Source organism: Nannospalax galili, unplaced genomic scaffold, assembly GCF_000622305.1.
Source record: "Nannospalax galili isolate Female #2095 unplaced genomic scaffold, S.galili_v1.0 scaffold406, whole genome shotgun sequence".
NCBI lineage: Eukaryota > Metazoa > Chordata > Mammalia > Rodentia > Spalacidae > Nannospalax > Nannospalax galili.
In genome coordinates, this window is record NW_008357033.1 from 7,772,890 (window position 1) to 7,800,054 (window position 27,165).

The 27,165-nt window shown below is 43.6% G+C and overlaps 1 protein-coding gene and 1 long non-coding RNA gene across 7 annotated transcripts in view; one reads left to right on the plus strand and one right to left on the minus strand.

Annotated features, from left to right (window-relative positions):
* The window catches only part of Nr2c2 (nuclear receptor subfamily 2 group C member 2), an 88,205-nt gene that overhangs the window by 13,141 nt on the left and 47,899 nt on the right, over window positions 1–27,165 (minus strand). For 3 of the 6 annotated variants that reach the window (XM_029557051.1, XM_029557047.1, XM_029557050.1), the window contains 6 exons: window positions 11,993–12,103; window positions 9,255–9,455; window positions 5,803–5,905; window positions 3,277–3,456; window positions 1,256–1,403; window positions 475–568 (listed from right to left, as the gene is read on the minus strand). In XM_029557051.1, coding sequence (XP_029412911.1) covers window positions 475–568; window positions 1,256–1,403; window positions 3,277–3,456; window positions 5,803–5,905; window positions 9,255–9,455; window positions 11,993–12,103 — 837 coding nt within the window. Of the gene's footprint in view, window positions 1–474; window positions 569–1,255; window positions 1,404–3,276; window positions 3,457–5,802; window positions 5,906–9,254; window positions 9,456–11,992; window positions 12,104–12,412; window positions 12,433–12,874; window positions 12,915–27,165 lie in introns of those variants that run through there. The other 3 variants (XM_029557049.1, XM_029557048.1, XM_029557046.1) reach the window with 2 other exon arrangements.
* Window positions 2,425–5,952, plus strand: LOC103751462. Its single transcript, XR_608023.2, has 3 exons — window positions 2,425–2,804; window positions 3,249–3,466; window positions 5,756–5,952. It is a non-coding gene; the product is annotated as an uncharacterized LOC103751462 (long non-coding RNA).

Genomic DNA, 27,165 nt, shown 5'->3' on the forward strand with positions numbered 1-27,165 from the left:
CTTCCTCCTTGGCTGTAGTCACAGGAGTCAGATAGCTTGTTACCTCTTGGCTTGACAGACATCTCTGTCCACAAGTGAGTTCTTCATGGCTCATCTATCAGCTTACTACAGAATATTTAAAAGGAACTAGGGGGCTTCTACAAAAGGCCGTCTTAGGAAAAGTAGCTATTTCCCAGCATTCTGGTGGTCTGCATATGTATAAATGACCGAAAAAAAAAAGGAACCACATAATTTCCACAAAGCTGCCATGTTATAATGGTTATGACCAATTGGCCCTGACTGAGATTTCTGAAAAGCTACCAGTGTTCCTAGAACAATCCTAGGATAGCTATACCATAGCAAGAAGCAAACTGAGCTGTAGAAGGCCCTGCTGTCAGCCATCCATCCCTGAAGGCCAAGAAGGCAAGCGTAGGTGGAAAAGAAGCCTGCACTGCCACACAGAAGAGGAGACGAAGCAGGAGGAGAGAACATCACCTTGGAATCCGTGGCCAGGAGAACTGTACCATCCTCACGTATCAAAGGCTGCTGGATGTTCACAAGCATCCCTGGATCAAGAAGACCTGTTTGTCTATTTAAGACATAAAGAAACCCAGAGTAGCTTCCAACATTTTATGCACAGTATGGTCATGTTGCATTCACCTGTCCCTTCCATATCTGTAAGGCTGTGTGCTAGGAGCAAAGCTCTAACTGCACTCAGCCTCAGGGTGAGTGAGTGGCCCGCCCTTTACTCTTGCTGGTGAGCTCTGCACAAAGCCAGGATACAGACCAAGGGAGGGCAGAACACAGATGCACACCCCTAGGCCTTCCACGCTAACTGTGGCCATTCTCCTAAAAGTTAAGCTGAAATTCAAAACATTACCAAGGTACCCTCAACTCCAATTCTGTGTATAACAAATTTTGGTCTTCTAGATTTCCTTCTGTTTTCTTTTAAACAAGTTCAATGGAGTATGTTAAAAGGAATGTATAAGCAAGCTTGTAGCATCATCTGGGCCTTTTGTCTCTACTGTAAAAAAAAAAACGTGCATCTTGAGTTACAGATAGCTATTTCCCTGTATGAATGAAGTCTACACTGCAGGACCAAATGACCCTGGAGCTATGCTCAACAGTGAGCAAGCTCTAGCAGGATAAAGCATGCTAGGCCTGTGGTGGGCAGGCGGGATCATGTGTGTGCCCTTTCCAGGGACATCCATGCTTCCTCTGGTGACTTTTTAAGGCCAATCACAAAGGCTGCCCTTTGTGAGAACAAGAGACTGACCTTGTTCCATCCTTGTCTGCCACAAATGTGGGAGTGGCTATCAGAGGACTTCTCAGGTCCTTCCGGATGTAGATTTTTTCAGTCGAAGCAGCACAATTGCTTGGTTTCTCCCGTTGTACATCAAAGGGCTTCCGTTCACTTTGTACAGCTTAAATCACAGCATGATATTTACATTTAGAGAAAAGAGTCAAATGAATAAAAACTATAACCCACATGCAGGATGACAAACCTTCGTTCTTGATTCCTAGCTCAGTAGTCACAGTGGGTTTTCCATCCAAAGGACAAGAGTCAAAGGCAAATAGTGCCAACGTCAAACCTAAAGGTTTACCTTTGGGCTTGAGATGGCAGGTGCTACCTGCTAAGAAACTCTAACTCGGGTGTGACCTGAGGAGTTCTACCTTAGTGAAACCTAAGGGTTTTCACTTCTTGTCGCTAACAAGATGGACTCTGCCCAAGATAAGAAATGCTCATCTTCATCAAGTGGACCCTTTATAGACATTATCCAATGCCAAAAATGGCAGAGCAACCATTCTAGAGCCCAATCCAAGCCCAAATAGCTTCAGTGAACTCAAGGCTGTGTATAGCAAATTCTCCCTACCTAGTGTAAGAAGGGGTATCTTTGAGCTGAAGAGATGCCTCAGAGGACTGGAGTCCAATTCCCAGCACCCACGTCAGCTGGCTCACAACTCTAGCTCTAAGGGATCCAGTGCCTGCTTTTGGCCTCCATGAGCACTGAACTTAGGTGCACAAACCCATATACAGTCACACAAATACATAATTAAAAATAAAAATAAATCTTAAAAAAAAAGAAAAAAAAAGAATAGGTATAGATGTCATAAACAACTGAAGAAAATAGATTTTTGGGAGTGTATGTGCATGCAGCTGTGGAGGCCAGAGGTCAGTGTTGGGAGTCTTCCACTACTGCTCTTTACCTCTAGGTTTTGAGACAACCTCTCACTGAACCTGGAGCTCATCAATCACCCAGATCTGCCTGTCTCCACCCCTAGTGCTTAGGGCGACGGACACCAGTAACCACACCCAGCTTTTACATGGGTGCCAGGGATCTAAACTCAGGTTCTCATAGTGCAGCAGGCACTTTACCCACCAGGCCATTTTCCCAGCCCATAAAGTGTTTTTAAAGAAAGAGGAGATGAAGTGTTGGATCCAGGTATCCTGTGACCAAAGTGAAATGAAGCTGGACCTTGAGTTTGCTTATACCTGTGACTATAAAAGTTCAGTTCCATCACTGCTCACAACCAAGAGGACAGCCTGGCAACAGAACAGGGCAGTCACACAGTAATGTATATATGTATTTACTTTGGTGGAAAAGCATTATCACTAGGTAAAATAAACATCACACAAAGCATGAACCAAGAACACACTTCTACTTGTTCCCCAGTGAAGTTTTCATTTTCTCATTCCTAGAAAGGAAAACACCAACACTGAAACTCGTCGGTTTCCAGTCTTCCTTGGAACCATTCAGCACTGTCGGCCTGGCCAGGTGGAGTGTGGGCCTTGACTCTGTGCCTCTCTATTCCTCTGCTGTAATGTGAGTCCAATACTGTTCTCCCTGGGCTTCTCTGTGTTACTGACTTTGGAAACTTGTCTTATGACTGGTCCTACTGAATGAAGGCCTGGTTTGGGAATAAGGTCTGACTACAGGAGCTGAAAGGAATTTGAAAGCTGTAGCAAGGGAGGGAAGACTGCTGGTCACAGATGAGGATCAGGGTGGAAAAAGGCTCCATTTCCTAGAGCTGGACTGACTTGGTCTCAGCTGTACTCTGTAGCCCACATTACCCCCTTCTTCCCGCTCTGCTTCCTGACTCCTCTGGAAAGGGGCTTTCACACACCATGGACACTGTGTCAGCTCTGGATCACCTGGTGACCAAGAATGTAAAGCCCAATGAAGCCTGTGTGGGTATTTCCCCTCTTTACTACTTTAAGCCAAACGCGAACCCCTTATTTAGTAGGCTCTTTCTCATTCTCCTGTCAGCTCCTGTGGCTGGGACCCTGCTACTCACATTCCATCTTCATGCCCATCTCCAGGCACTTCTTTAGCCGGCAGAACTGGCAGCGGTTGCGGTGATGCTTGTTAATGATGCAATCCTGGTTGCTTCGGCAGCTGTAGGTCAGATTCTTCCTTACACTCCTTTTAAAAAAACCTTTGCAACCTTCACAACTGACAGCTCCATAGTGACGGCCTGAAGGGAGGTAAGTGAATACATGACCTGGTTGACCATGAGTAGATGTGAGTGGCCCAAGCCCTGTTCTCTTTCACACTCTGTCAGATATATGCCTTAGAGGTTAATGACAGCATGACCATTATGCATAGCCACATCCACCCAATTATTTCTCCTATCTCTACAGTAACCTTATAAAATCATGATGGAAAGCCAGAGCGCACACATTGTGTGACAGCTGTCCAATGGCCTAACTTCTCTCTGTACCCAGAAATCCTAACATACAGAGGAGCTTGGACAATACTGCACAAGACTGTCCAGTGTACAACCCTTGGCTGAGGCTGCCCAGAGCCCATTCTTACTCTAGGACTAAACAGTATATTGCTAATCCTGCATTCATGTCTGCTTTCTGGGTCACCTCCTGGTTGCTATGCTTCCCCTGGGGAAAATGGAATGGTAACTGGTTGGCCCACAGTGAAGGTAAGTTCCCTCTGGTTCACCTGAGTTAGCTATCCAGATCTTTCTAGGAAAACATTTATGAAATAGAACTTACTTTCCTATTCTCACTTACTCAGTGTCTCTAACCAGTGCAGGAAAAAGTCTCCTTCCATCTCAGGTTACCTTTCTACCTAACTGACAAAATGTTGTCACATGTTAACAAGCAAGCTTGCAGCTCTGACTCTGCACAGCTCTCCGGGCTTCTCTTGCCAAAGAGCCCAAGTCCATAGCTGCTTTGCTAGGACACTTCACAGCATCACCATTCATACTAACTACAGGGGACCTATGGTCCTAGGCTTTAGTATGTAGGATCATTTCCCCAAGAAAACCTGGAGGATCTCAGTATTTTTCTTTGAAGCATGGTTGTGCTGAAATGACTTCTGTCAGCACTGCCTTTCTCTTCCTTGCAATGTCTCCTTGAGCTTTCTACCTTGAGTGACTTCTGGAGAGAATGGTACTATAGGCCTTTAGCTCAGACCTCTGATGAACAGGGAAGCCAGGCAGTCTGTGGCCTTTTCTTGTCTCTGCTTCATTCTCTATTCTGATGTTTGCAGAATATTTCTCCTTGTTGAGCAGTTAGATGGACACAGGTCTGCTGTGCAGGACACAGGTTTTCCTTAAACATTCCAATGGAGAGATAGGCTACAGAGAAGCAATCATAAGAGAATGCAACAGGTGCCTAGAGTGGTCTGTAGAAAGGTAATCAGGAACAGCAGCAACACTGTCTACCTGCCTCCTGAGTAGGAGAGGGCTGAGACTTAAGGACTAGGGTGGGCTGGCTTTACCAAGACAAAGGGTAGGAACAGGAGTAGGTACTACTGGCAGAGAAATGGTGTCACCAGCTTGGAGGGGAAACTGGAGCGTCTGAGAGATGCTTGCCTGTGGTTTCTTTCCAAGGTTTGGTCCAACCTCCTTTGTAAACAAATAAATTCTAGGACAATAAAACGTCTGAAGTTCTTGTGAGTTTTGATACCACAGAATCAAGTGGAATCAAGCTGTCTCAAAACTCAGGTCTGTGCCCCAGCATCACTGCACTTCTCCATTCTCCTCTATGGCTTCTCAGTACTAGCAGGCCTTCTGTCTCCCTTCACCAGGGCCCTAAATGCAGAAGCCCTTGAGCTCTCCCTTAAGGACACGAGGGGCACAGACTTAAATTATACTCCTCAGGCCCTGGTTCTCCTAGTTGGACTGCTCATTTTCACTAAACCCCACCCCCACCCCTACCAAAGCTCCCTAAGGGAAACCTCCTAGTGAGGGGGATGGATGGACAAAAATCACATGGCTCCTACTCCTCCATTGTAGAAGGTTATCACATTGGATGTAGTAAAAGGATGATAGAGTTTGGATGAGGAGAATTATAGAAGTAACATACCTTGGCAGATATGGACAAGATTAAGAAATTATTACTTTCTTTTTGTAAAACTATTTTATTATTTTTATTTTATGTGCATACGTGTATTGCCTGCATGTAGGTAAGTGCACCCATGTTGTTCAATGCCCGCGGAGGACAGAAGAGGCTGTCGGATCCCCTGGAACTGGAGTTATGGACAGTTGTTAGCTGCCATGTGGGTGCTGGGATTTGAACCTGGGTCTTCTGCAAGAATAACCAGTGTTTGTAACCACTGAGCCATCTCTCCAGCCAGAAATTATTACTTTCTTAATGGCACATAAATACTTAGAAATCACAGAGTTTCTTGACCTTTCCTGTCAGTTTCAGTAATCTGACAAACTACTCTGCTTATTATGTGGCATTTGTGTTTGAAACCTACAAACCTATGGATAATGTGCTTTCTCAACTAACCACTTCCCCACCTCACAACAGGTCATGCCATTGGTCCATGGCATGCACCAGAGGTTGGGGTCACATACCAGAGGCTTTGTCACCACAGACCACACAGTACTCCACCACCTGGGGCCGCTGGACGTCTGCCTTCCCCAGCAAACGCTCCACAGAAGCAGAATCCGTGACGATCTAAGAGAAATCAACAAACACTGCCAAATAAAAACCAGTTCACCAAGCAAAGTAATGTCTAACTAAATTCCCAGTCCTGAGTTTCTCAGAAAAACACTAAAACTTCTGTTTGGGTAGAACTAGGATTATTCTGGCAGAGAGCTCCATTTGGCAGCCAAATAACTCTGCTTCCCTACTTGCCTGTATACTGCAGTGCCCACTGTATCTGGTGATCATCACCAAGACTGGAGGCCACATGGGGGTTTCACAGAGATGCTCTATGGTGAAGACAGGAAGGCTTCTTCCAGCTTCCCTTCACATCTCATGAAACAGCTTGGAGTAGGCAAACAGGCATCTCTGTCAGAGACAGGGCCAGCCTTTCCTAACTAGGTTTCTTGAGGCACTGCATGGTGGAAAGACTGTAAGACCTTGAAGCCTGCTATTTCCTCTCACTTGCAGGTGATTCTCTAGATGACAAATAGTGCAATATCCATCTGGGAGAATACATCATTGAAAGTTATTTTCTAAAAAAAAATATTTTTTATTTTATGTGTGTTATGCCTGCATATATATATGCACCTGTGTTATGTAGTGCTTGAGGAGGCCAGAAGAGGGCATTGGATCCCCTAGAACCGGAATTACAGATGGCTGTTGCCACCATGTGGGTGCTTGGATTCCAACCTGGGTCTTCTGCAAGAGCAGCCACTGCTCTTAACCAGTGAGTTATCTCGCCAGCCGAATAGTTATTTTTAAAATATAGTTAATTTGAGCACACAAGCCTTCAAATGAATCACTCGTGGTAGGATCATATCCAGAAATCAGGTAAAATCACCTGTGAAATGTGACAACATCAGCAGTCAGTCTTGCACAAACTTGTGCTCAACAAGTGGGACGGCCTAACTTTAAATGTCAGAACACACTGTGGGAGACGAAGGGCGAGGAAATGCTTGCTAAGTGCAGCAAAGTGTCTCAGAGGACATTTCTGAAAGCTGAACACATTGATAGCCCAAATCTAGCTCACCAGGAAAAAAAAATGCTTTGTTAGGTTTTTCTATAGCAGAAAGCACCCCCCAAAACATATCTATTCATAGCTGTTAATGGGAAAACAGTAGACACAATCCAGTATCTGCCACTAGATGAAAGGATAAAAACCAAATGAGGGCATGGCTTAGTCAGCGAAGTGAGCAACAAGCACACGGACCCGAGTTTGGATCCCTAGGGGTTTGCTGGCTGGCTGGCCTTGCCAAACTGATGCGTTCTAGTTCAGTGAGAGACCATCTCAAAAAATATGGCAGAGGGCCAGTAAGATGGCTCAATGGGTAGGGGTGCCTGTTGCCAAGGAGGACAAGCTGAGCTTGCTTCCTGGATTCACATGGTGAAAGGAGAGAGCTGACGCCCACAAGTTGTCCCGATTTCTACATATACTCCATACATAAAATAAATAAGTGAAAAAAAAAAAGACAAAAGAAAATTGTCATAAATACAAAAGATCAGTTAAAAAATTAAATACACAAAGAGGCTAAAAGGATGGCTCAGAATATGTACTACTCTTGCAGAGGACCAGAGTTGGGGTCCTAGCACCCACATCTTGGCAGATCACAACAGCCTGTAACTCTAGCTCCAGGGGGATTCAATGCCTCTGGCCTCCGTGGGCACTGGCATTCAGGTGTATAGACATAATAAATAAAATAATTTAAAAAATTTTAGTGGAAAATGGTAGAGGAAGACAACCAGTATCAACCTCTGTTCTCCACACACATGAATACAGGTTGCCCCATACACACAGAGAATGAAAGACAGAGGTGGGGGGAATGTGTGCTTATATTTTTGGGGTGAGACATGAGGATTACAAATTTGAGGCTAGCCTGGGCCATATACTAAGACTCTGCCTCAAACAACAACAAAAATGTAATGTATTCATAAATGGAATATTATTCACTCTTTAAAAAGGAAAAAAAACCTGACACTTGTTTTAACATGAACTTTGAAGATATATTATACAAAGTTAGATAAACCAGTCATAAAAGACAGATGCTGGGGTTGGGGATTTAGCTCAGTGGTAGAGCGCTTGCCTAACAAGCGCAAGGCCCTGGGTTCGGTCCCCAGCTCTGAAAAAAAAAAAAAAAGACAAAGACAGACGCCATAAGATTCCACTTCTATGAGGTAGATACCTAGTCATCAAATTCATACAGGAAGGAGGAGGGAGGGAAGGAGGGAATTGCTAGGGTCTTGAGGGAAGGGCTGGGAAGCTACTGTTGAATGGGTACAGGACATTAACTTCTCATGCTTCTTCACTGTAGAACATGTGTGTGTGATTCTCAATGGGTATAGTTTCAGGTCAGGAAGTTAAAGAGTTACAGAGACGGTACAACAATGGTTACCATAGTAAATTTATTTTTATATATATATTTTTTTTTTTTTAATTTATTATTTTTATGTGTATGTGTATACTGCCTGCATGTAGGTAAGTGTACCTGTGTCGTGCAATGCCTGCAGAGGACAGAAGAGGCTGTCGGCTCCCTTGGGACCGGAGTTACAGACAGTTGTTAGCTGCCATGTGGGTGCTGGGATTTGAGCCCAGGTCTTCTGCAAGAACAGCCAGTGTTCTTAACTGCTGAGCCATCTCTCCAGCCCCCTAAATTTTATATTATGCATAACTCACCACAAATTTTACAATAAAACCCAAATTACACAATTCCCATCTTGACCCCAACTGGACTTGCTCCACATGTCACCACTCTGGGATGTAGTCTTGAGCCTGTTCTTTAGCAGCTTGCTTGCCAACCTCATGCTGAGCACTGATCCTGCTTTTCCCTTGGGCGCCTGCTCTTTCTATCGGTGCTCCAACACCCTGCTTCTCCCTCCCAGAACAGAGAAGCAGGGCAGAGACAGAGATAGGAACTGCTGAGTAGGGTCAGCAGCTCATGGAATGTAAGATTAGAATGAAGAGCTGAGCCCAGGTTTGGCCATGTAGCTGAGACAGATGGAAGAGCTGGGAGCTCTTGTCCGACTATGCTCAGCTCTGGGAGCTCTTGTCCGACTATGCTCAGCTCTAGAGAGTACCTTTAAAATACCATGGGCCAATGGCTTTCACCATGTGGCATTGTAAGAACGATTCTCCATGGCTCACTGTCATCTTGCTGATGACAGTCTCCTGTGGGCCACTGCCTTTTCTTGGCTTAGCTTCTATCCCTGCTGTCTTCTGGGTTTGGCCACTCATTTACTGGCTTTTACTTTAGCTAAGGGAGCAAACCTACTATGCTTGCAAGTTCCCAAGGGCCCTTCTAGAGAGACGGATTTGGTAGGACTAAAAACAAGCTAAGAAATTCAGTATCAAGTGCTGAAACAAGCACCTGTCAGCAGGCCTTACCTGGATTCTACCAGGGACAAGGTTGTCTGAGGTGGTGAATATGAGCTGCTTGGCACTGGATGTCTCTGGGGAAGCCAGGATCACCTTCCCAGTTCCAGCTCCATCTGGGCTGGTCAGGATGAACTGCTGTTTGGAGGATCCGGAGGCGTCCACTGCGGTGACTATCTGGATCTTCTGTCCTGTCTGCTGGTCTGTCACAATCTAGAAGATACAACATGGGGGGTCCTTTTATAGAGTGCCTAAAAGGTGACCACTTGAGTCAGTGCTAGTCTAAAATATCTCACCAGCTGTGATGGTTAATTTTCATTGTCAACTTGACTGGATTTAGAATCACTATGGAAACATACCTCTAGGTGTGTCTATGGGGGTAAGAGGGAACATCTTTCTAAAAAGGTTTGACTATAGAAGGAAACCCACCCTGAATGTGAGTGGTACCATTCCAGGGGCAGGGATCCTGGACCAAATGAAAAAAGGAGAAAACGAGCTGAACACTAGCATTTAACCTGCTTCCCAACTGTGGATACAGTGTGACCAGCCACCTCACGCTCCAGCTGCCATGACCTCTGCCACGATGGACTGTACCCTCAATCTATGAGCCAAGATGAACCCTTCCTTTAAATTGCCTTTGTCCAGTATTTTGTCACAACAATCAGAAAAGCAGCTAACATACCAGTCCATGGTGAAGTGGGACAATACACAATAGCTTTTCAGAAATGATTCTTCCTAAAACTAGTTTTATTCCAGGGCTGTATCTTTGCTATTTTTAGAACTGAAATCCCCTTTCCTTTATGAAGGCCAATAATAAATAACAGATGACAGGCTTAACTAAAAGAAAAAAAATAAAAGAATCTATCTTGGCATATTCAAAAAAGTAGGTAAGTATAACTTCACAAATCTGCTTTAAACAAGTGCTATTTTTGAAGGGAAGGTCTCATTAAGTACCCTTGTTTTGGGTAACAGAATGTACTGGGCTCACTGGCCAGTTAGGCTAGTGAATGCCAAGTTTCAGATTTAGTCAGAGACCTTGACTCAAAATATAATTAAAAATTAAAATTAAATAAAATCCTTAAAAAAACATAAGCTGGAAATGTGGCTCAGCTGGTAGAGTGCTTGCCTACCTTGTTCAAGGCTCTGGTTTTGATTCCTAGCTCCACAAAAACTGGGCGTGGTAGCACATACCTGTAATCACATCACTCAAGAGGAGGCAGGACAACGAGAAGGGTAAAAGTATCCTCAGCCACATAGTGAGTTTGAGGCCAGTCTTGACTATAAGACACTGTCTCAGTAAAAGAACAGGAAAGGAAAGGAAAAGAAAAAAATGAAAAGAAATACAGTGATAGTGCCTACCTATGAGTAGGTACTCTGCTTTGCTGGGATTCCAGTACAGCATGCACGTATCACCCATTCAACTCTTACAGACAAGCAACTCTTCTAAGTACCTGAGGGGAGGCACTGGCATATCAGGGTGAGACAGAGAACAGCAGAAGGTGGTGGAAAAGAATGCACAGAATACAATACTGCTGGCAAGCGGAAACAGGGATGGGAGAGGCTGGGAGAGCCCCAGAGGCTTTCTCCTGGGGACTGTGAAGAAGATTTCAAATTTCAAAAAATATGTAACTATATAAGTCCATTAAAAAAAAGATTTTATGTGAATCTGAATATGTAAAATAGATAACAGAAATATTATATAAATGTGTTTTAGAAACAAATGTTTACTTCAGTGAAGTTGAACAATGAATACAACCATGCTTTGCTGAAGAGTGTAAACTGGAAAGGGGGGATAAAGGACCATCTCAGGAGAACCTCAAAACACACAGAATAAAAGAAACTGTCAGCCAGGCTACCCCAAACAGAATGATTTGGCAGGAAAGTGAGTGTGCCACGGTCCCCAGCATGGAACAGTATGGGACCGTTTCCTTTTTACCCCACCTTAGTTGTAAGCTAATGCTTCCTGTGCCTCCATTGTCTCCATAGTTTCTGTCCTACATAGCTCCAAACAGCTCTCAGCCCCAGCCTAGAGTCTGCCTTCCTCCACTGAGGACTGTGTTGTTCCTTCTGCTCCATAAAAGCTTTGCACCATGAGGGCCACAACACAAGGAGGACCAGCACTGCTTCTGGTCACCTCTGTTAGCCTGCATGATTAGGTATGGTGGTTTTGTGCAGATTGAACCTCAACTACCATCATCATAAATGAACTTGAATAGATCCCAGAAAAAACAACGCATGAAAAACAACTTGTGCTGATTATTTTGTCAACTTGACACAAACCAGAGACATCTGGAAAGAGGAAACTTCAAAGGAGGAACTGTCTCCATCAAACTGACCTGTGGCATATCTATGGGACATTTTCTTGACTGCAAATTAATGTAGGATGGCCCCAGTCTGTACAAAAAAAGTAACTGAGCAAGCCAGGAGAAACAAGCCAGACAGCAGTGTTCCTCCTGGTCTCTTCAGTTCTTGCCTCCAGGTTCCTGCTTTGAACCTCTGTCCTGCCTTCCCTCCATAATGGACTGTGAGGTATTAAGATGTTATAAACCCTTTCCTACCCAACTTGCTTTTGGTCAGTGTTTTAAAAGTAACAAAATGAATGCAAACTTTTACCTGCTGCTTTCTCAATAAATAAGGTCATACTATACTGGATGCCAAGAGGCATATACTCCTTTAGTGAAACCCTTATGCAGGTTTGTCATTCTACAGAGTGAAAGAAGGCAGGAACCCAATGGGACTGGCACAGGTACCTGAATGCGCTGTGGCGAGGCTACCGCAGAGTCGGTGGAGATTATCTGGATGCGCGGGGAGGGGCTGGTCATCCCTGGAGATTCCGGCCGAGAAGTCTGTGTACGTGGTACCTGTAGGTGAGAACATAGGGTTCAGGAAGGTGCCCAGTGATGCCCTGAGAACTATGTTTTTTTGTTTGTTTGTTTCGTTGGTTTTTTGGTCTTTTTGAGACAGGGTCTCCCTGTAGCCCCAGCTGGCACAGAACTCAATTTGTAGACCAGGCTGGCCTTGAACTCACAGAGATCCACCTGCCTCTGTCTCCCCAGTGCTGGGATTAAAGGCGTGTGCCACTGCATCTGGCCTGTTTTTTTTCTCTTTTTAAAAGATGGGGTCTCATGTAGCCCAGACTGACCATGAACTCCTGATCATTCTGCTCTCACCTCCCAAGTACTGAAATTGCAGGCGTGTGTCACCATGATGCAACATCATGACTCTAGCTCTTGCTGTGGCCTTGAATGACAAACTTACACAATTCTGAGGTATCAAGCTAGGACAACAAAGGAAGCAGAGTGGTTATAGTGGTCTGAAGAAAATACCATCCGAAGATGGCTGCTTCTTATGTTGTAAACACAAGGATAACCCAAAGGAATTTTCAGTTCTGCTTTGCACAACCTTAAACTACCAGAGTAACTTTTTAAAGAGATGCTGTTTGGATTTTTTACTCTGACTTGATGGAAAGGCCTTTACAATACTGTAGGGGATGGTTAACAGCCAGCATGACACTGAAAATTACTGAGAGCAGCACTTATGAAAGGATCCTGACCACCTCCCAGACCCGAGTGGAATGGAGATGGGGAAAGCTCACCAGGAACACAAGGGTCTGGAATTTAGTCAATACCTACCAAAGGCAAGGCTCAAGGTGCTGAGTGGTCACCTGGGTACCTGAAGTAAGAAGACATTATTTTTCTTGATTAAAAGCATATCATGAACTAATACCCTACAAAGTTCCAAAACCAAAAAACCCCAAAGAATATTTCCCAATTTATTTTGTGAGGAAAATATTTACTCAACACCAAAACTGAAGATATAAGGAGAATTCTTACAAAAACAGATGGAAAAAACAAAATGAAACAGAAAACAAATAAAAACCCAAACCTCAACAAACGAAAGCAAGCCGAATCCAGCAGCGTACAAAGGAATGTCTAAGTGGAGTTTATCCCAGGAACGCAAGGCTGGTTCATATGAATATCAAACAGGTCAATATATATTAAAAGAATAAGAGACAAAAGTGATCATTTCAATTGATAGAGAAAAAGTATCTGACGAAATCCAACACCTTTTTATGAGGGAAGTTCTCAACTTGATAAAGGACAGAGGATGAAAACTCTCCTTAGGATGAGGAACAAGACCAGGCACTTATTTTCACCACTTGTATACAAGGTTGTACTGGAGCTGCTAGCAGGGAAGTTAGGTGGAGGAGAATTGGAGGAAGGGTAGGGAGAAGGAATGAGAGAGAAAGGAAGAAAGAAAGGGGAAGAAGGAAGTAGGCAAGTATCATGCTTAGAATGGAATAAGTGAAATTATTTCCATATGCAGATTAAAATATTTTATATGCCGAAAATCTTACAGACTCCACAATAAAATCCGTTACAGGATGATGTCAAGGGTTATGAAATTTCATGCCGTTTTTAAATTTTGTTTGAGCTCTATTACACAGGATGGTGAATAAGGTTAATAAGAGTATATTACATATTTCAAAACTCCTGAGAGTCAATTTCAGATGTCTTCACAAAAATATTTGAAGTGAATGATGTTAACTAGATTGAATAATTTATTCTACATGGTACTCAAAACTTATAGTATGTGCCCCCAAAATATATAAAACTACAGGCCATCAATTTAAAACTCAAAAAAAAAAGTACAGCAGTGATTATTACAAAGACAGAAGCATGCGGGGAACGGTGGCGCGCACCTTTAGTCCCAGCACTCGGGGGGCGGAGGCAGGCAGATCTCTGTGAGTTCAAGGCCAGCCTGGTCTACATAGTGAGTTACAGGCCAGCTGGGGCTACAGGGAGACCCTGTCTCAAAAACACCAAAAGAGAGATGCATAAATCAATGGAATAAAACAGAGAATCCAGAAATAAACTCATTTATCTGAATAAAGTTTTGATAAGATGCTAAGAAAACTCAATGTGTTGGCCACCAAGCAAGTACTTCTGGGGACAATCAACTATGCTCAGGGAAGGGGAAATTTGGCCCTTTAAATGACAAAGTGCCTTCGAAGAAATTTTGTTTCAAAAAGGCTCAACGGGTACAGGCACTTGCTGCTAAGCCTGACAATTTGAGTTTAATTCCCAGGACCCACATGGGAAGGAGAGAACTGACTCCTCCCAAGTTATTCTCTGAACTTCATAGGTATGTTGTAACACACACATAATTTTTTTTAAGTTCTTTTAAAAGGCCCTCCAGAGAAAAATGCAAGGATGTAGCTAAAATTTCCCCAAGGTATTCTGAGCCACCCTAAATTTTTTTTAGGTAGCCTAGAGCAAACTTTGCTCATTTAAATACTAAAATCTCTGTAGGATGCAATCCTTTCTGCTATTTTTAAAGTAGGCAATGTATAAAGACGTGTCTCAACTGAGCATGCTTAGGAGTATGCTCCCTCCAGGAGTGAAAGCAGTATTCCCTATGCCAGCATGTGCACCTTTCCCTAATAAAAGCTCTCCCTATCTAGGCTCAGGGAGCAATGCTCTTAGAATCACCTAGGGCTCCCCTCACTTGTGGCATGTAGTAACATTTCTTCCAGTCTAACCTTCTGGTTGTGTTTATCCTCTGACCACTCTCACCAAGGGGCCAAATTTGGTTACAAACAAGCAAAAGAATAATCTCTTCACCAAATGGGGAATAGACAACTGGACACTATACAAAAGTAACTAAAAAAGGATCAAAGATCGAAATATAAGAGTTAAAACAATAAAACTCTTGGAAGAAAAACAGGTGTAACTCTTTGTGAACTTGGATTAAGTGATGGTTTTTAGACTGGCTGCCCAGTCAGTCCCAGGGCTCTGCCTGTCCCCAGCATGAAATTTAAACTGCGTGCCACCATACTCAGCTTAAAAAAAAAAAAAGGGGGTTCTGGGAATCAAACTCAAAGTAAGCAAGCACTTTAATGACTGAGCCATATTACTGAGCCCCTGAATTAAAACTTTATGTTCCAAAAGACAGTGGCAAGAAAATGAAAAGATAACCCACACAAACAGGAGAAATTCTTGCAAACCATGTATCTGACTCACACATGGCATATAAAGAGCCAACCTAACAAAATATAGCTTAGTGGGAGATCACATGCCTAGCACATTCAAGGCCACAGGGTTCAACCTCCAGCACGCAACACACACACACACACACACACACACACACACACACACACACACTGTGTGTGTGTGTGTGTGTGTGTGTGAGAGAGAGAGAGAGAGAGAGAGAGAGAGAGAGAGAGAGAGAGAAACGGGAGAGAGATTGAAATCAAGAAATACAAATAGCCAATAAGCACAGTAATAGATCCCCTATTATCATTAGTTATTACAGAAATCACACTGAGATAATTTCATGCCCACTGGGACGGGCAGACTGAAACCCTGGTAGGAATCTAGATAGAATGACACAGCCATTTTAGAAAACAGCCTGGCCATTCCTCAGTATGCTTGTCACATAACCTGCTAGTCTACTCCAAAGTGTGCTCAAGAAAATGGATAAAGTGTGGTGTTTCACACACCAGAATTCACGCAATAATGAATATTGCTTGGTGATAAAGGACAGCATACTGACACACACCACAACATGGACAAACAAACCAAGACTGGTTTCATCATGTTTAAATAAAATGTCCAGAACAGGCAAATCCACAGAGAAAGAACTGGTTGCCTAGGGCTGGGGGGAGGGGTGGAGATAACGGCTAATCAGTATAGATTTTTAAAACTTGGGATGATGGAAATACATTTTGAATTAGAGAGTAGTGATAGTTGAATAACTTTGTGAATGCATCAAACCCCCGTAAACTTTACATTTTAAAAGTATAGGGTGTACGAATTATATCTCAATCTGAAAAAGTATATAAATTAATTTATTACTAGGCATATTATTAAAATGTTTTCTTTCAGAAGCATTAATCTCATTAATAACAAATTCACTATAAAAGTCAACAGAGCCCTACATTATTGTGGCAGTCTTTAGCTTAGGAATGCTTCATCTAGATTCATCAGGGCTTTTGACTAAGACACAGGTGTGCTTTACGACTAAGACACAGGTGTGCTTTACAGGTGTGCTGAGGCTGCATTCCTAGGGTCAATCTCCCAAGCAGTGTGCACATGGAAGGCTAGTTGTTTGTCACTGAGGAGAAAAATCTTGCCAGTCAGAGCCCCCTCATTACATCCTTCTTCAATGATGAACATTTAGGATTTTGGCTGATCTAATAATAATCTTCAGATTAAGTCTCCAATTTCCTAATGAATAGGATAATATGCCCAAATAGTGAGGATCCTTATCTTAACTGAAAGCAGTTTTAAAGTAGTTACAATACTTGAGTGCCCACAGGCCACTGAATCAGGGAAACCCAGCTGGAAATACTATTATCACTCTATAGTAATAATGGTAACTATTCCTATCACAATTTTCCTGAAAATTCCTAAACATAGTTTAAATATCTTCACAACACATGATAAGCTGTACAGTTCTCAAACAGAAAATTCATTTTCTTTTTCTCTTTTTTTTCTTTGCTTCTTTCTGAGATAGTCTCACCATGTAACAAACTGACCTTAAATTTGAAATTCTCCTGCCTCAGCCTCCCAAGTTCTGGGATTACATTTGTGCATCACCATCCCCAGCTCCTGTCATTTTTCCTATTACAAAATATACCAAATCCAACCTCAAATCATAGGCAACAATTTAAAGCCATAGATATAAATCTCTGTAACTGTGGACTAAGCAGAGGTTTCTTAGATGCTACACTTAAAGCACAAGCAGCAGCAACAAAGCAGACACATGTATTTAACCAGTTTTCACCGTTTCTGTCAACTTGACACAAACCTCTATCTGGAAGAGGAAACCTCAACTGATGTAGGAGGGCCCAGTCCACTGTGGGCAGTGCCACCCCTGGAGAGGTGGACCTGGGCTGTATAAGAAAGGTAGCTAAGCAAGCCAGGGGGAGCCAGTAAGCAGCTTCTGCCAAGGTCTCTGCTTCAGTTCCTGCCTCCAGTCCTGCTGCCCACGATGATGGACTGTAACCTATAAGTCAAATAAACCCCTTCCTCCCCAAGTTGTTTTTGGTCAGTGTTCTGTTGTACAAACAGAAAGCAAACTAGAACACCAACATTTACAATTTTTAGCCTTAAAAGGTCAGTATGAAGAAAGTAAAAAGAAAACCCACAGGAACTTTTCCAAATTATGTAATCAATAAAGGACTTACCACAACATCACTGGAAATACAAATCATAGCCTCAATGAGATAATACTTCACACGCTGGTGTTGGGAAGGATGTGGAGAAAATAGAACCCTTATATATAACTTTGCTGGCAAGGGAAGTGAAGTGGTGCAGTCACTTTGAAAAGCAATCTGGCATTTCCTCAGGAGTTAGAAAACAGGCCCGGGGGAACAGCTCAGTCAGCACAATGTAAGAGGATCTGAGTTCAACCCCCAGAACCTATTTTTTAAAAATTTTATTTAGTATTTGCATTTTATGTGTATGAGTATATTGCCTACATGTGCACTTCTGTGGCATCAGATCCCCTGGAACTGAAGTTACGGATGGTTAGCCACCATGTGGGTGCTGGGAATCATACCCCAGTCCTCTGCAAGAGCAGTTAGTGCTCTTAACCACTGAACAATCTCTTCAGCCCCAGAATCCATGTTTAAAAAAAGGAAAAGAGGGGCTGGAGAGATGGCTCAGTGGTTAAAAATACTAGCTGTTCTCCAGGTTCGAATCCCAGCACCCACATGGCAGCCAACAACTGTCCATAACTCCAGTCCCAGGGGATCCGACAGCCTCTTCTGACTTCCGCGGGCATTGCACGACACGGGTGCACTTACCTACGTGCAGTCAATACACACATACACATTAAAAAAAAAGAAGAAGAAGAAGAAGCCAGGTGTGGTGACGCACGCCTGTAGTCCCAGCACTTGGGAGGCAGAGGCAGGCGGATCTCTGTGAGTTCAAGGCCAGCCTGGTCTACATAGTGAGTTCCAGGACAGCTTGGGCTACAGGGAGACCCTGTCTAAAAAAAAAAAGGAAAGAAAGAAAGACAGACAGAAAGAATCCATCCACATGTGTAACGTGGGACACATACCCATGCACACACAATTTTTCTAAAAGCTAGATGTGGTAACTCTAGTGCAGGGGAGGCAGAGACAGGCGGATCAGATCCATGCAGCTCTAGAGACAGCTAGTGTATCTGCTACACTTGTAGCAGAGGAGCTCTGGTAGGAGTGATGGACAGCGCCTGGGGAATGACTCTGAGGTTGCCCCTGGCTTCCACATGCACTTACAAACATGCACACTGTACACACGTGCATGCTCACATACACGAATTAGGAGGAGATGTAGAAAATAAAGCTACCATTTGACTAGCAGCTTTTGATATATAGCAAAAAGAACGTATATCCACAGAAGAACTGATTCCTCACAGAAAAAAATGAGGATCCCCAAATCCATCATCTCTGAATACATAAAATACTGTATATTCCCCAAATGGCACGTTATTTGGCAATAAAAAGGAATGAATTAGAAGACACAATATATCAAAGAAGCTGGCCATCAAAGACCACATATTGTATGGTTCCATGTGTGAGATGTCTAGATTAGACAACTCTTTAAGAACAGAAAGAAAGCACATGAGTGGTTGTGCTGGGCTGTGTAATGCACATTATGTCGGTAACTGTCAAGTGTTGTTTGAGCTCACCAAGAAGCTCGCTCTGGAAGCAGTGTTGCTTTTCTCCCATTTTGGACCTAAGCATGTTTGTCTCAAGGTGTCATCCAAGACCCTTTGTCTGGGATGACCCCCACCAACACTGTGAGAAGGGAAAGAGAACAGAAAAACAGCTCCAGAGTTAAAAGCTCAGGCATGGAGAGAAAGTTCAAATGGGAACTCCAGCTGACTGCCTCAACCTCCCCAGTTTCTGTTAAATATTTACCCACTTGATGATGCTATCTCTATCTATTGCTATTGGTTCACCCAAAGGAAGATACTGCTCTGCCTTGGACTCAACAGGGTTTCCTCAGCTGGTTTCTGTGCCATGTTTTTAAGTCTCTTATTTGATGTCACCTTTCTGCTATCATTTTTTTTTTTTTTTAACTTAAAAGCCTCACCTGAGGGGAACACTCTGCTCTGCTGGAGACCCTCTCTACTAAGAACTCAAACCAAGTGTTTTAAAGGGGCTTCCCCAATGAATTTCTGCTGGATGTCTGAGTACCCAACATGACAATGTTTATTTATCATTTGCTAGTTAGTCTTTACAACTTATTACACACTTAATAAATTCACTCATTTAAAACAATATGACTATCGTTATTCATTTTCCAGACCATATAAAACAGGCTGAAAGCTAAAGGCAGGGGTGGTGGTGGTGGTGGTGGAGTTTCTTTTTGGGTTAATGAAAATGCTCTGAATTTAGATAGTAGAGATAACTGCATGACTGTGAATATAATGAAAGTCACAGAACTATGCAACTTAAATAGGTAAATTATATGCTCCTGTGACTCCTATCTTTAAAAAGCTACTCAACTTTCAGAGTTGGAGGCTAGTCTGGGCTACATAGCAAGATCCTGTCTCAAAAACCCAAAACAAAAATTCCAATTCCTAGTGTAAGAGACAGGGTCAGGGGGCTGGAGAGATGGCTCAGTGGTTAAGAGCACTGACTGCTCTTGCAGAGGACCCAGGTTCGATTCCCAGCACCCACATGGCGGCTACGAACTGTCCTTAACTCCAGTTCCAGGGGAATCTGAAGCCCTCTTCTGACCTCTGTAGCACAGCACAACACAGGTGCGCGTTCACATACATGCAGACAATATACTCATACACATAAAATAAAAATAATAAAAAGGCCATCTCTAAGGAAGAGAGGAAGGAATGAAAGGGGCATAAGGAGCTTCTGGGCTTTAGGAAAGTCTCTTCTCCCCTCCTTCACACCCTTCCTGCCCTTCCTCTCCTCCTGCCTTCATCTCCCAGATACTGGGATTACAGGTGCATGCCTCCATGTCCAATTTCATTTAATGTTTCATGCATGCTAGGCAAGTACTCTACCAGCTGAGCTACATCTCGAGCCCTGTATTCATTTTTAAAACATATTTTTTTTAATGTGTATGAGTGTATTGTCTGCGTAGATGTAAGTGCACCCATGTTGTGCAGTGCCCACGGAGGTCAGAGAAAACATTGAATTCCTCTGGAACTGGAGTTATGGATGGTTGCTAGCCACCACGTGGATGTTGGAAACCAAATCCCAGTCCTCTGCAAGTGGTTTTAACTGCTGAGCCATCTCTCCATCCCTCTACTCTGTTCTTAACCTAGGTGATAGTTACCCAGAAACATTTTCTTTTTAAAGATATTTTTATTTTATGTGTATGAGTGTATTGCCTGCATGTATGTGAGTATGCCCGTGCCGTGCAATGTCGCGGAGGTCAGAGAGGGCTTCAGATTCCCCTGGAACTGGAGCTAAGGACCGTTCGTAGCTGCCATGTAGATGGGAATCGAACCCAAGTCCTCTGCAAGAGCAGTCAGTGTTCTTAACTGCTGAGCCATCTCTCCAGCCCCGAAACATTTTCTTTGTGATAATTCATTGAGTATACACTGCTAAAATTTGTTGGTTTATTTATTTAATTTCATATGTATGAGTGTTTTGCCTGCATGTATGTAAGGGCATCTGTATCATGTAATGCCCACAGAAGCCAGAAGTGGGTATCAGATCCCCTGAAACTGGAGTTATGACTGGCTGTTAGTTGCCATGTGGTACTGGTAACCAAACCAAGGTCCTCTGCAAGAGCAGTCAGTACTCTTAACCATTGAGCCATCGTTCTAGCCCCAGATAAAATTTAAATTTACATATATTAAACTACACTAACAAATTTTTCTTTAAAATAGACAAGTGTATTAAAAAAAAAAAAAAGGTGGTGCATACCTTTAATTCCAGTACCTGTAAGATGGAGATGAGCCTGTCTACATAGTTCCAGGTCAGCTGGGGCTACAGGGGGATATTGTCTCAAAATCAAAGACAAAAACAAATGTTTCACAGAGAGTATTTCTCAATGATTAACTGAGCTCCATGCTGTACCTGAACCTGAGCTGGACTCAGAATGCTATTTTCAGGCTTTGCAAGTTAGCCCAAGCTGTACGTTATACTCTCTGAAATTTGGCTTCTTTACCTCTGTTTAAGCATATACTTGCAAACTTTATGATGCCTTTTATTTCAGAAGCACAGGGCTGGGGATGTAGCTTGGTCGTACAATGTTTGCCTAACATGCACAAAGTCCTGAATTCAGTTCTAATTATATCAGCAGCTCAAAGGACTCTACTTGGGAATGTGGTCCTACTGACTGTGAGTTTGGTAATAAATCTAGGTAGAGTGAGTGGCTTTAAGCATCCTTGAGAATTAGTGTTCAGGAGTGACAGGCTAGTGGTCTAGGGCTCCCGAGGCCTTAGAAAGGAGGCTCAGTGGCTGTGCTACACTTCTATGTTGCCGTAAGAAGTATCTGAGAAAAATAACTTAAATGAAGGAATTACTTATTTCAGCTCACTGTTTCAGGGTTCCAGGCCCTCATCACAGAGACAACATACAGAGCAGAGCTGCTCACCACACAGCAACCAGGAAACTGAAAGGAATAAGGGAAGAGGCCAGAGAAGGACACAACACCACAAGGATGTTGCCATGACCTAGCTTCTGCAACCAGGCTTTACCTAACCTTTCACCAAGTTCACCAATGCCACTGTATTACAAATCCATCAAGGGATCAATTTGTCAGGTCAATGTCCTCCACTGCAGGCACATCCATGTCTATTTTACTGATCTCCTAGATTTTCTCAACTCTATCAAGATGATAGCTGAGATTAAGTACAATTGTGCCAGAGGCAGCCTTATTTGAATGTGACATGATGCCAATGACAGAACCTATGAGAAATATTTAGTTGTTTGAATTTAGAGACTAGCATTATAAACAGACATCGAAAAATTGGAAGTTGCTTTTTTTCTCCCAGATGCACTGAGAATCATTCAGCATCGTCTAATAACAACACACAAAAAAAACCCACTTCCAACTAGTCTAAGCCTCTGCTTTCTGTCCTTTCCTGCCTGCCATCTTAGTGCCTGCTGGCAGTCTCAGCCTGTGCTGTGGCTACTTTCTACCCCTTCAATTTCTTAGCTTGCAGAGAACAGAACAGAACAATTAATACAGAAGTACACCTGCCAGGCAACATGCAGGTGCATGGTATTCCCTGGCTAGAGTACTTGTACTTTAATAGGCAAACTACTAGTACAAAGAACTCTAGGATCTGGGAATGTGGCTCAGTGTAGAGCACTTGCCTAGCATTCAAGGCCCCTAGGGATAGGGAAGAGACTGGGATCAATGAACTCTGGCTACATAAGATCTTGTCTCACAAAACCAACCAACCAACCAACCAACCAACCAACCAACCAACCAACCAACCAAGGATTCCATGAAACCATGTGCAAACTAGGTATTGAAGTGTGCTTGGACACAAGCCTTACAGGGCATGGTCTCCAGCTGAGACTGAAGCCAACTGTTCCAAAGCCCTGTTCCTGTGGCCTGCCCTTCCCACACTGGCCTGAGTGCCTCCACAATGTTTACTGAACCTTGGCACTCTCCACAGGGCACTAATTCTGTCTGTTCAGAGCGACCTCAGAGAACATGAGGATACATGCCTACTTCTCTTCACAATGTGTTGGGGACCCCTGCTGTTTTGGGTTGTAGTCTTTCCATGTCCGGATAGCCGCAAGCCGGCTCGGTGCAAATGGAGAGACTCCACTTCTCAGCGGGGCGCCTTCCTACTCTCTTCCTGACTCACCTTTTGAAGTGCCCGTCACAGATACATGTCCTCCGGCACAAAAACTGCCAGGTTTTTCCTGTGTGATAATCAGGCACTGTCTGACAGCCTGACAGAAGCCCACCACCACATGTAAATGGGGCATCCCAGGAGCACCTGTCAGCTGAAGCTTTTGCTACTGCCTCCACACTATAAATATCCTGGTTTCCCCCTAATAAATTGGAGCTGTATCACGAGCTGTATCACTTGTCTGAAGCTGTATCACTGAATCCTGAGTCTCACTGCGCCCGGAACCAGCCTGTGATACAATCTCCCTGGAGGGGGCTGTCCCTTCGTAAACATTCACTTGCGAAGATCCACCGTTACTGCACCTCCCCTCGTGATCCGGTGGCCAACGGATCGCGGACACAGAGGGAGTGCCCGGCAGCTTGGAACGGAACTCGCCTGGCAGCTGACAGCGACCCCCAGAGGTGCCAGCGTCTGGTAGCTGCAGAGAGCCTCAGCAACGCGGTGCGCGAAACCCGCCCGCTCCAGCGGCGCCACGCCAGCAGCTGGCGCCCAACGTGGGGCCTCCGAACTCCACCCCAGCCAGCAGCTGGCGCCCCCTGAAACACTGAATTCGTGAGTATCTCTCCCACCAGGAGAGCGGCAGAAATCTCTTTTTTTCCTTCGTCTCCCATCAGGAGACTAAAAGGCAGCTGTGCCTCCAAGCCACCCCACTCGTGGGGCCTGGCAAATCTCTCTTTCTTTCATCTCCCATCAGGAGACTAAAAGGCAGCTGTGCCCCCAAGCCACCCCACCCTTGGGGCCTGGCAGTCTCTTCTATTTTCCTCCTTTTATTTCCTGTCTGAGTCTTCGCGTGAGAACGTTAAAGACAGAGAGGCAACTGAAGCTTTCTGGTCAGGGCTACTCCTTGATGTCAGCTGAAGGCCTCTCTGCCCCCTAACGGACTCTGACTGCCTGCACAGGTGTAGACAAAAGACCTTCTATCTAAACATCTTTCTAATATAAAAACCTGGTGACGCAGCGGCCACTTAAGAGTCCTTAGGATGGCTGCCAGTTTCTTAAATCTGCGGGAAGGCTGGTGCTGGGGGCTAAGTGAAATCACCTGAGATTTTGATCTCAGGCACGTTTCCTTAGAAACCATCACTTCACTACTTTTCTATCTCAACACTGCTAGAAAAAATCCCCAAATTTTAAGGGATCTTCACATAAGCCTTAAAGTCAGCTTCTAAAATAAACTTCCCTAATCGGTTTTGTTATCCTGCCCCCAGGGACCCGCCCCAGCGGCGCGTGAGAGACCAGCGCCACACCAGCAGCTGGCGCTCCGAGATCCCTGCGCGCCCACAACAATGAATGCTTAGTGAGTGAACATTTGCTACCTTAAGTAAGGAATACAAAGTCTTTGCTTTGCAGCCTTTGATCCTGGGACTTTGCCTAGCTAGATCTCCCATCTGCTAAGTATCCTGCAGATATAGCTCAGCACCTGCCTTAGAAATTTATATGAATCAGGAGTAATGGCTCCCAATGACATAGGTAGGTTCACGGCAGTGGGACACTCAGACTTTCTCCACCACAGCACTGTTCTGACTCCCACAGAGTCATCTACTGAAAAACAGTTTGATGAAGAGCCACACAACACTGAGTTAATGTGAAGATATCAAGATAGCTAAATAAGTAACTTATTCTGAATTCAGCTGCAACATATTCATGGGGGTAACAGAGTTTATGTAGTATAGGGGGAAAGAACCCCAGTATATAGACTTAATATGTTACAAATCTCAACCAAGAACGTCTGCTTTTTTGTTTTGTTTGTTTTTTTGAGATAGGGTCTCCCTATAGCCCCAGCTGGCCTGGATCTCACAGAGATCTGCCTGCCTCTGCTTCCCAAGTGCATGAGCCACCATGCTCAGCAACTTCGGAAATAATGAACAATATAAATGGCTAAGTGGGACAAGGGTTTCAGGGAGCCTACCCTGAAATGAACCACACCCTCTCCTTCTGTTTGAAAGGACCATCAAATAGTAAGCATGCTGAAGGGTCACTGTGCTGCCCTTTGTGCTGTAGTCTGCATCATCTGTTTGTCAGCTTGTGTCAGAGAAGAATTGATACGCTGCTTGTCTTTAGACTCTACCCCTCACCCCTCACAAATGACCAGCAGATTATTAGGCCAGCTACTGGCTATGCCCCCTTGATGACCTGCAAATTCAGCTCTTAATATCTTTGAAGGATAAAATTTGAACTATGCAGATGAACATCTTGTGTAATAAAATTGATTTGTTCACTTAAATTTTCCATTTGATAAGGTAGGTTAAAAAAAAAAAAGTTGGAGCTGGAGAGTTGGCTTAGCAGTTAAGAGCACTGGCTGTTCTTACAGAGGATCCAGGTTCGATTCCCAGCACCTACCTGGCAGCTAACAACCATTTGTAACTCCAGTTCCAGGGGAATCTGTCACCCTCCTCTTGCCTCCTCAGGCATTGCACAACACAGGTGTACTTACATGCAGGCAATCTATTCATATACATAAAATAAAAATAACAAAGTATTTTTTAAAAAAGATAAAACTACACCCCGTGGCAGCAAAACCAAAATCAGACTTGGGAGGCTTGAGGCAGAAGGATTATAAATTCCAGATCAACTTGGGTTCTGTATGAGTCCTTGTCTCAATACAGATACACACCCAAAAAAGAAAACCCACAAAAGTCAGCAACCATTTCCTACAATTATGTAAAATGGTGAAATACTTAGAAGCAATCTGGCTCATAAGTCTTTTGTTCACAGGCAGACCAACCTACTAAAAAAAGCAAACAAGCAATTTACTTACCACACCTTCAGACTAGGTTCCTAAAAAGAATAAAATTTGCTAGGAGTTTAGCATATGAATAGACAATAACTGAATTCCTTCAAAAACAATAGATATCTAAATTCTGTGCGATTTTACCAACAGCTTAGAAACAAGTTCCAATTGAAACAGTACGTGGGGGGCAGTACAGGGGGCAAGGAAGAGAAAAAGGGAAGGGGAGAGGAGAGAGCACCCTAGAAGAAGCCTTCCAAGGATGTGGACTTTCTTTTGGACAGAATACTTACCAGTTAACAGCTCCCAACAGCTTTATTTACATTTTTCCTCAGCAACTTCCCAGGCTAAAATAGCAACCAAATCAGCCAGGGGTTGGTAAGGAAGTCCACAGGTCTGTGCTTTCAAACCCTGCCATGTAGATTCCATTCATCAAACCAGACAGGACTGTTTAAAAGATGTCCTTTCTGTGACCCTGCTTTGCTGAAGGTCAAGTACACTATCATTCCCCTGTAACCAAGGAAGCAAAATCGATGTGTGCCTGCTGTTTCTCAAGCTGCTGAAGCAGTTCGTTGAATAAGGTGATGAACTGCTCTAGGGAAGACTAAGCTGCTTTTTTTCCCCCTTCACCTAGATAGCTGTGGCTCTGTTAAAGCACCCCCTTCCCTTATATATCACCTTTCCTTAATAAAGAACACAAAAGAAGGAGTCCAACCAACTTGAAACAATTTTAAAACTGCAAGGAATGGAGGGAAGATTTGGAGAACACAGATGTTCTACGGACATTCTCTGTGCCAAAGCTAGTATTTTTACAGATATGGGATCTTCAAAAGTTTCATTTCAATGCACAGGCAACAACATATGGTTCTGCACTATGTATGAAAACAAGAGTAACAGAATGGGCTTGTTTACCTCTATCAACCTGAAAAATATAAAAGTCAGGAGCCATGAAGCCTCTCAGACAAGTCACGTGAATGGAGGGAAGATTTGGAGAACACAGATGTTCTACGGACATTCTCTGTGCCAAAGCTAGTATTTTTACAGATATGGGATCTTCAAAAGTTTCATTTCAATGCACAGGCAACAACATATGGTTCTGCACTATGTATGAAAACAAGAGTAACAGAATGGGCTTGTTTACCTCTATCAACCTGAAAAATATAAAAGTCAGGAGCCATGAAGCCTCTCAGACAAGTCACGTCTCAGGCAGGTCATGTGCTGGTCAAGAATTCCAACTTGCCGATAAGTAAGCTTCATGGCCAACTCTCTAATTAGTGAGTTTCATGGCTGAGACATCTCCAACTCACTGATAAGTAAGTTTTATGGTTGAAACATCTGGCTTAATGATAAATAAGC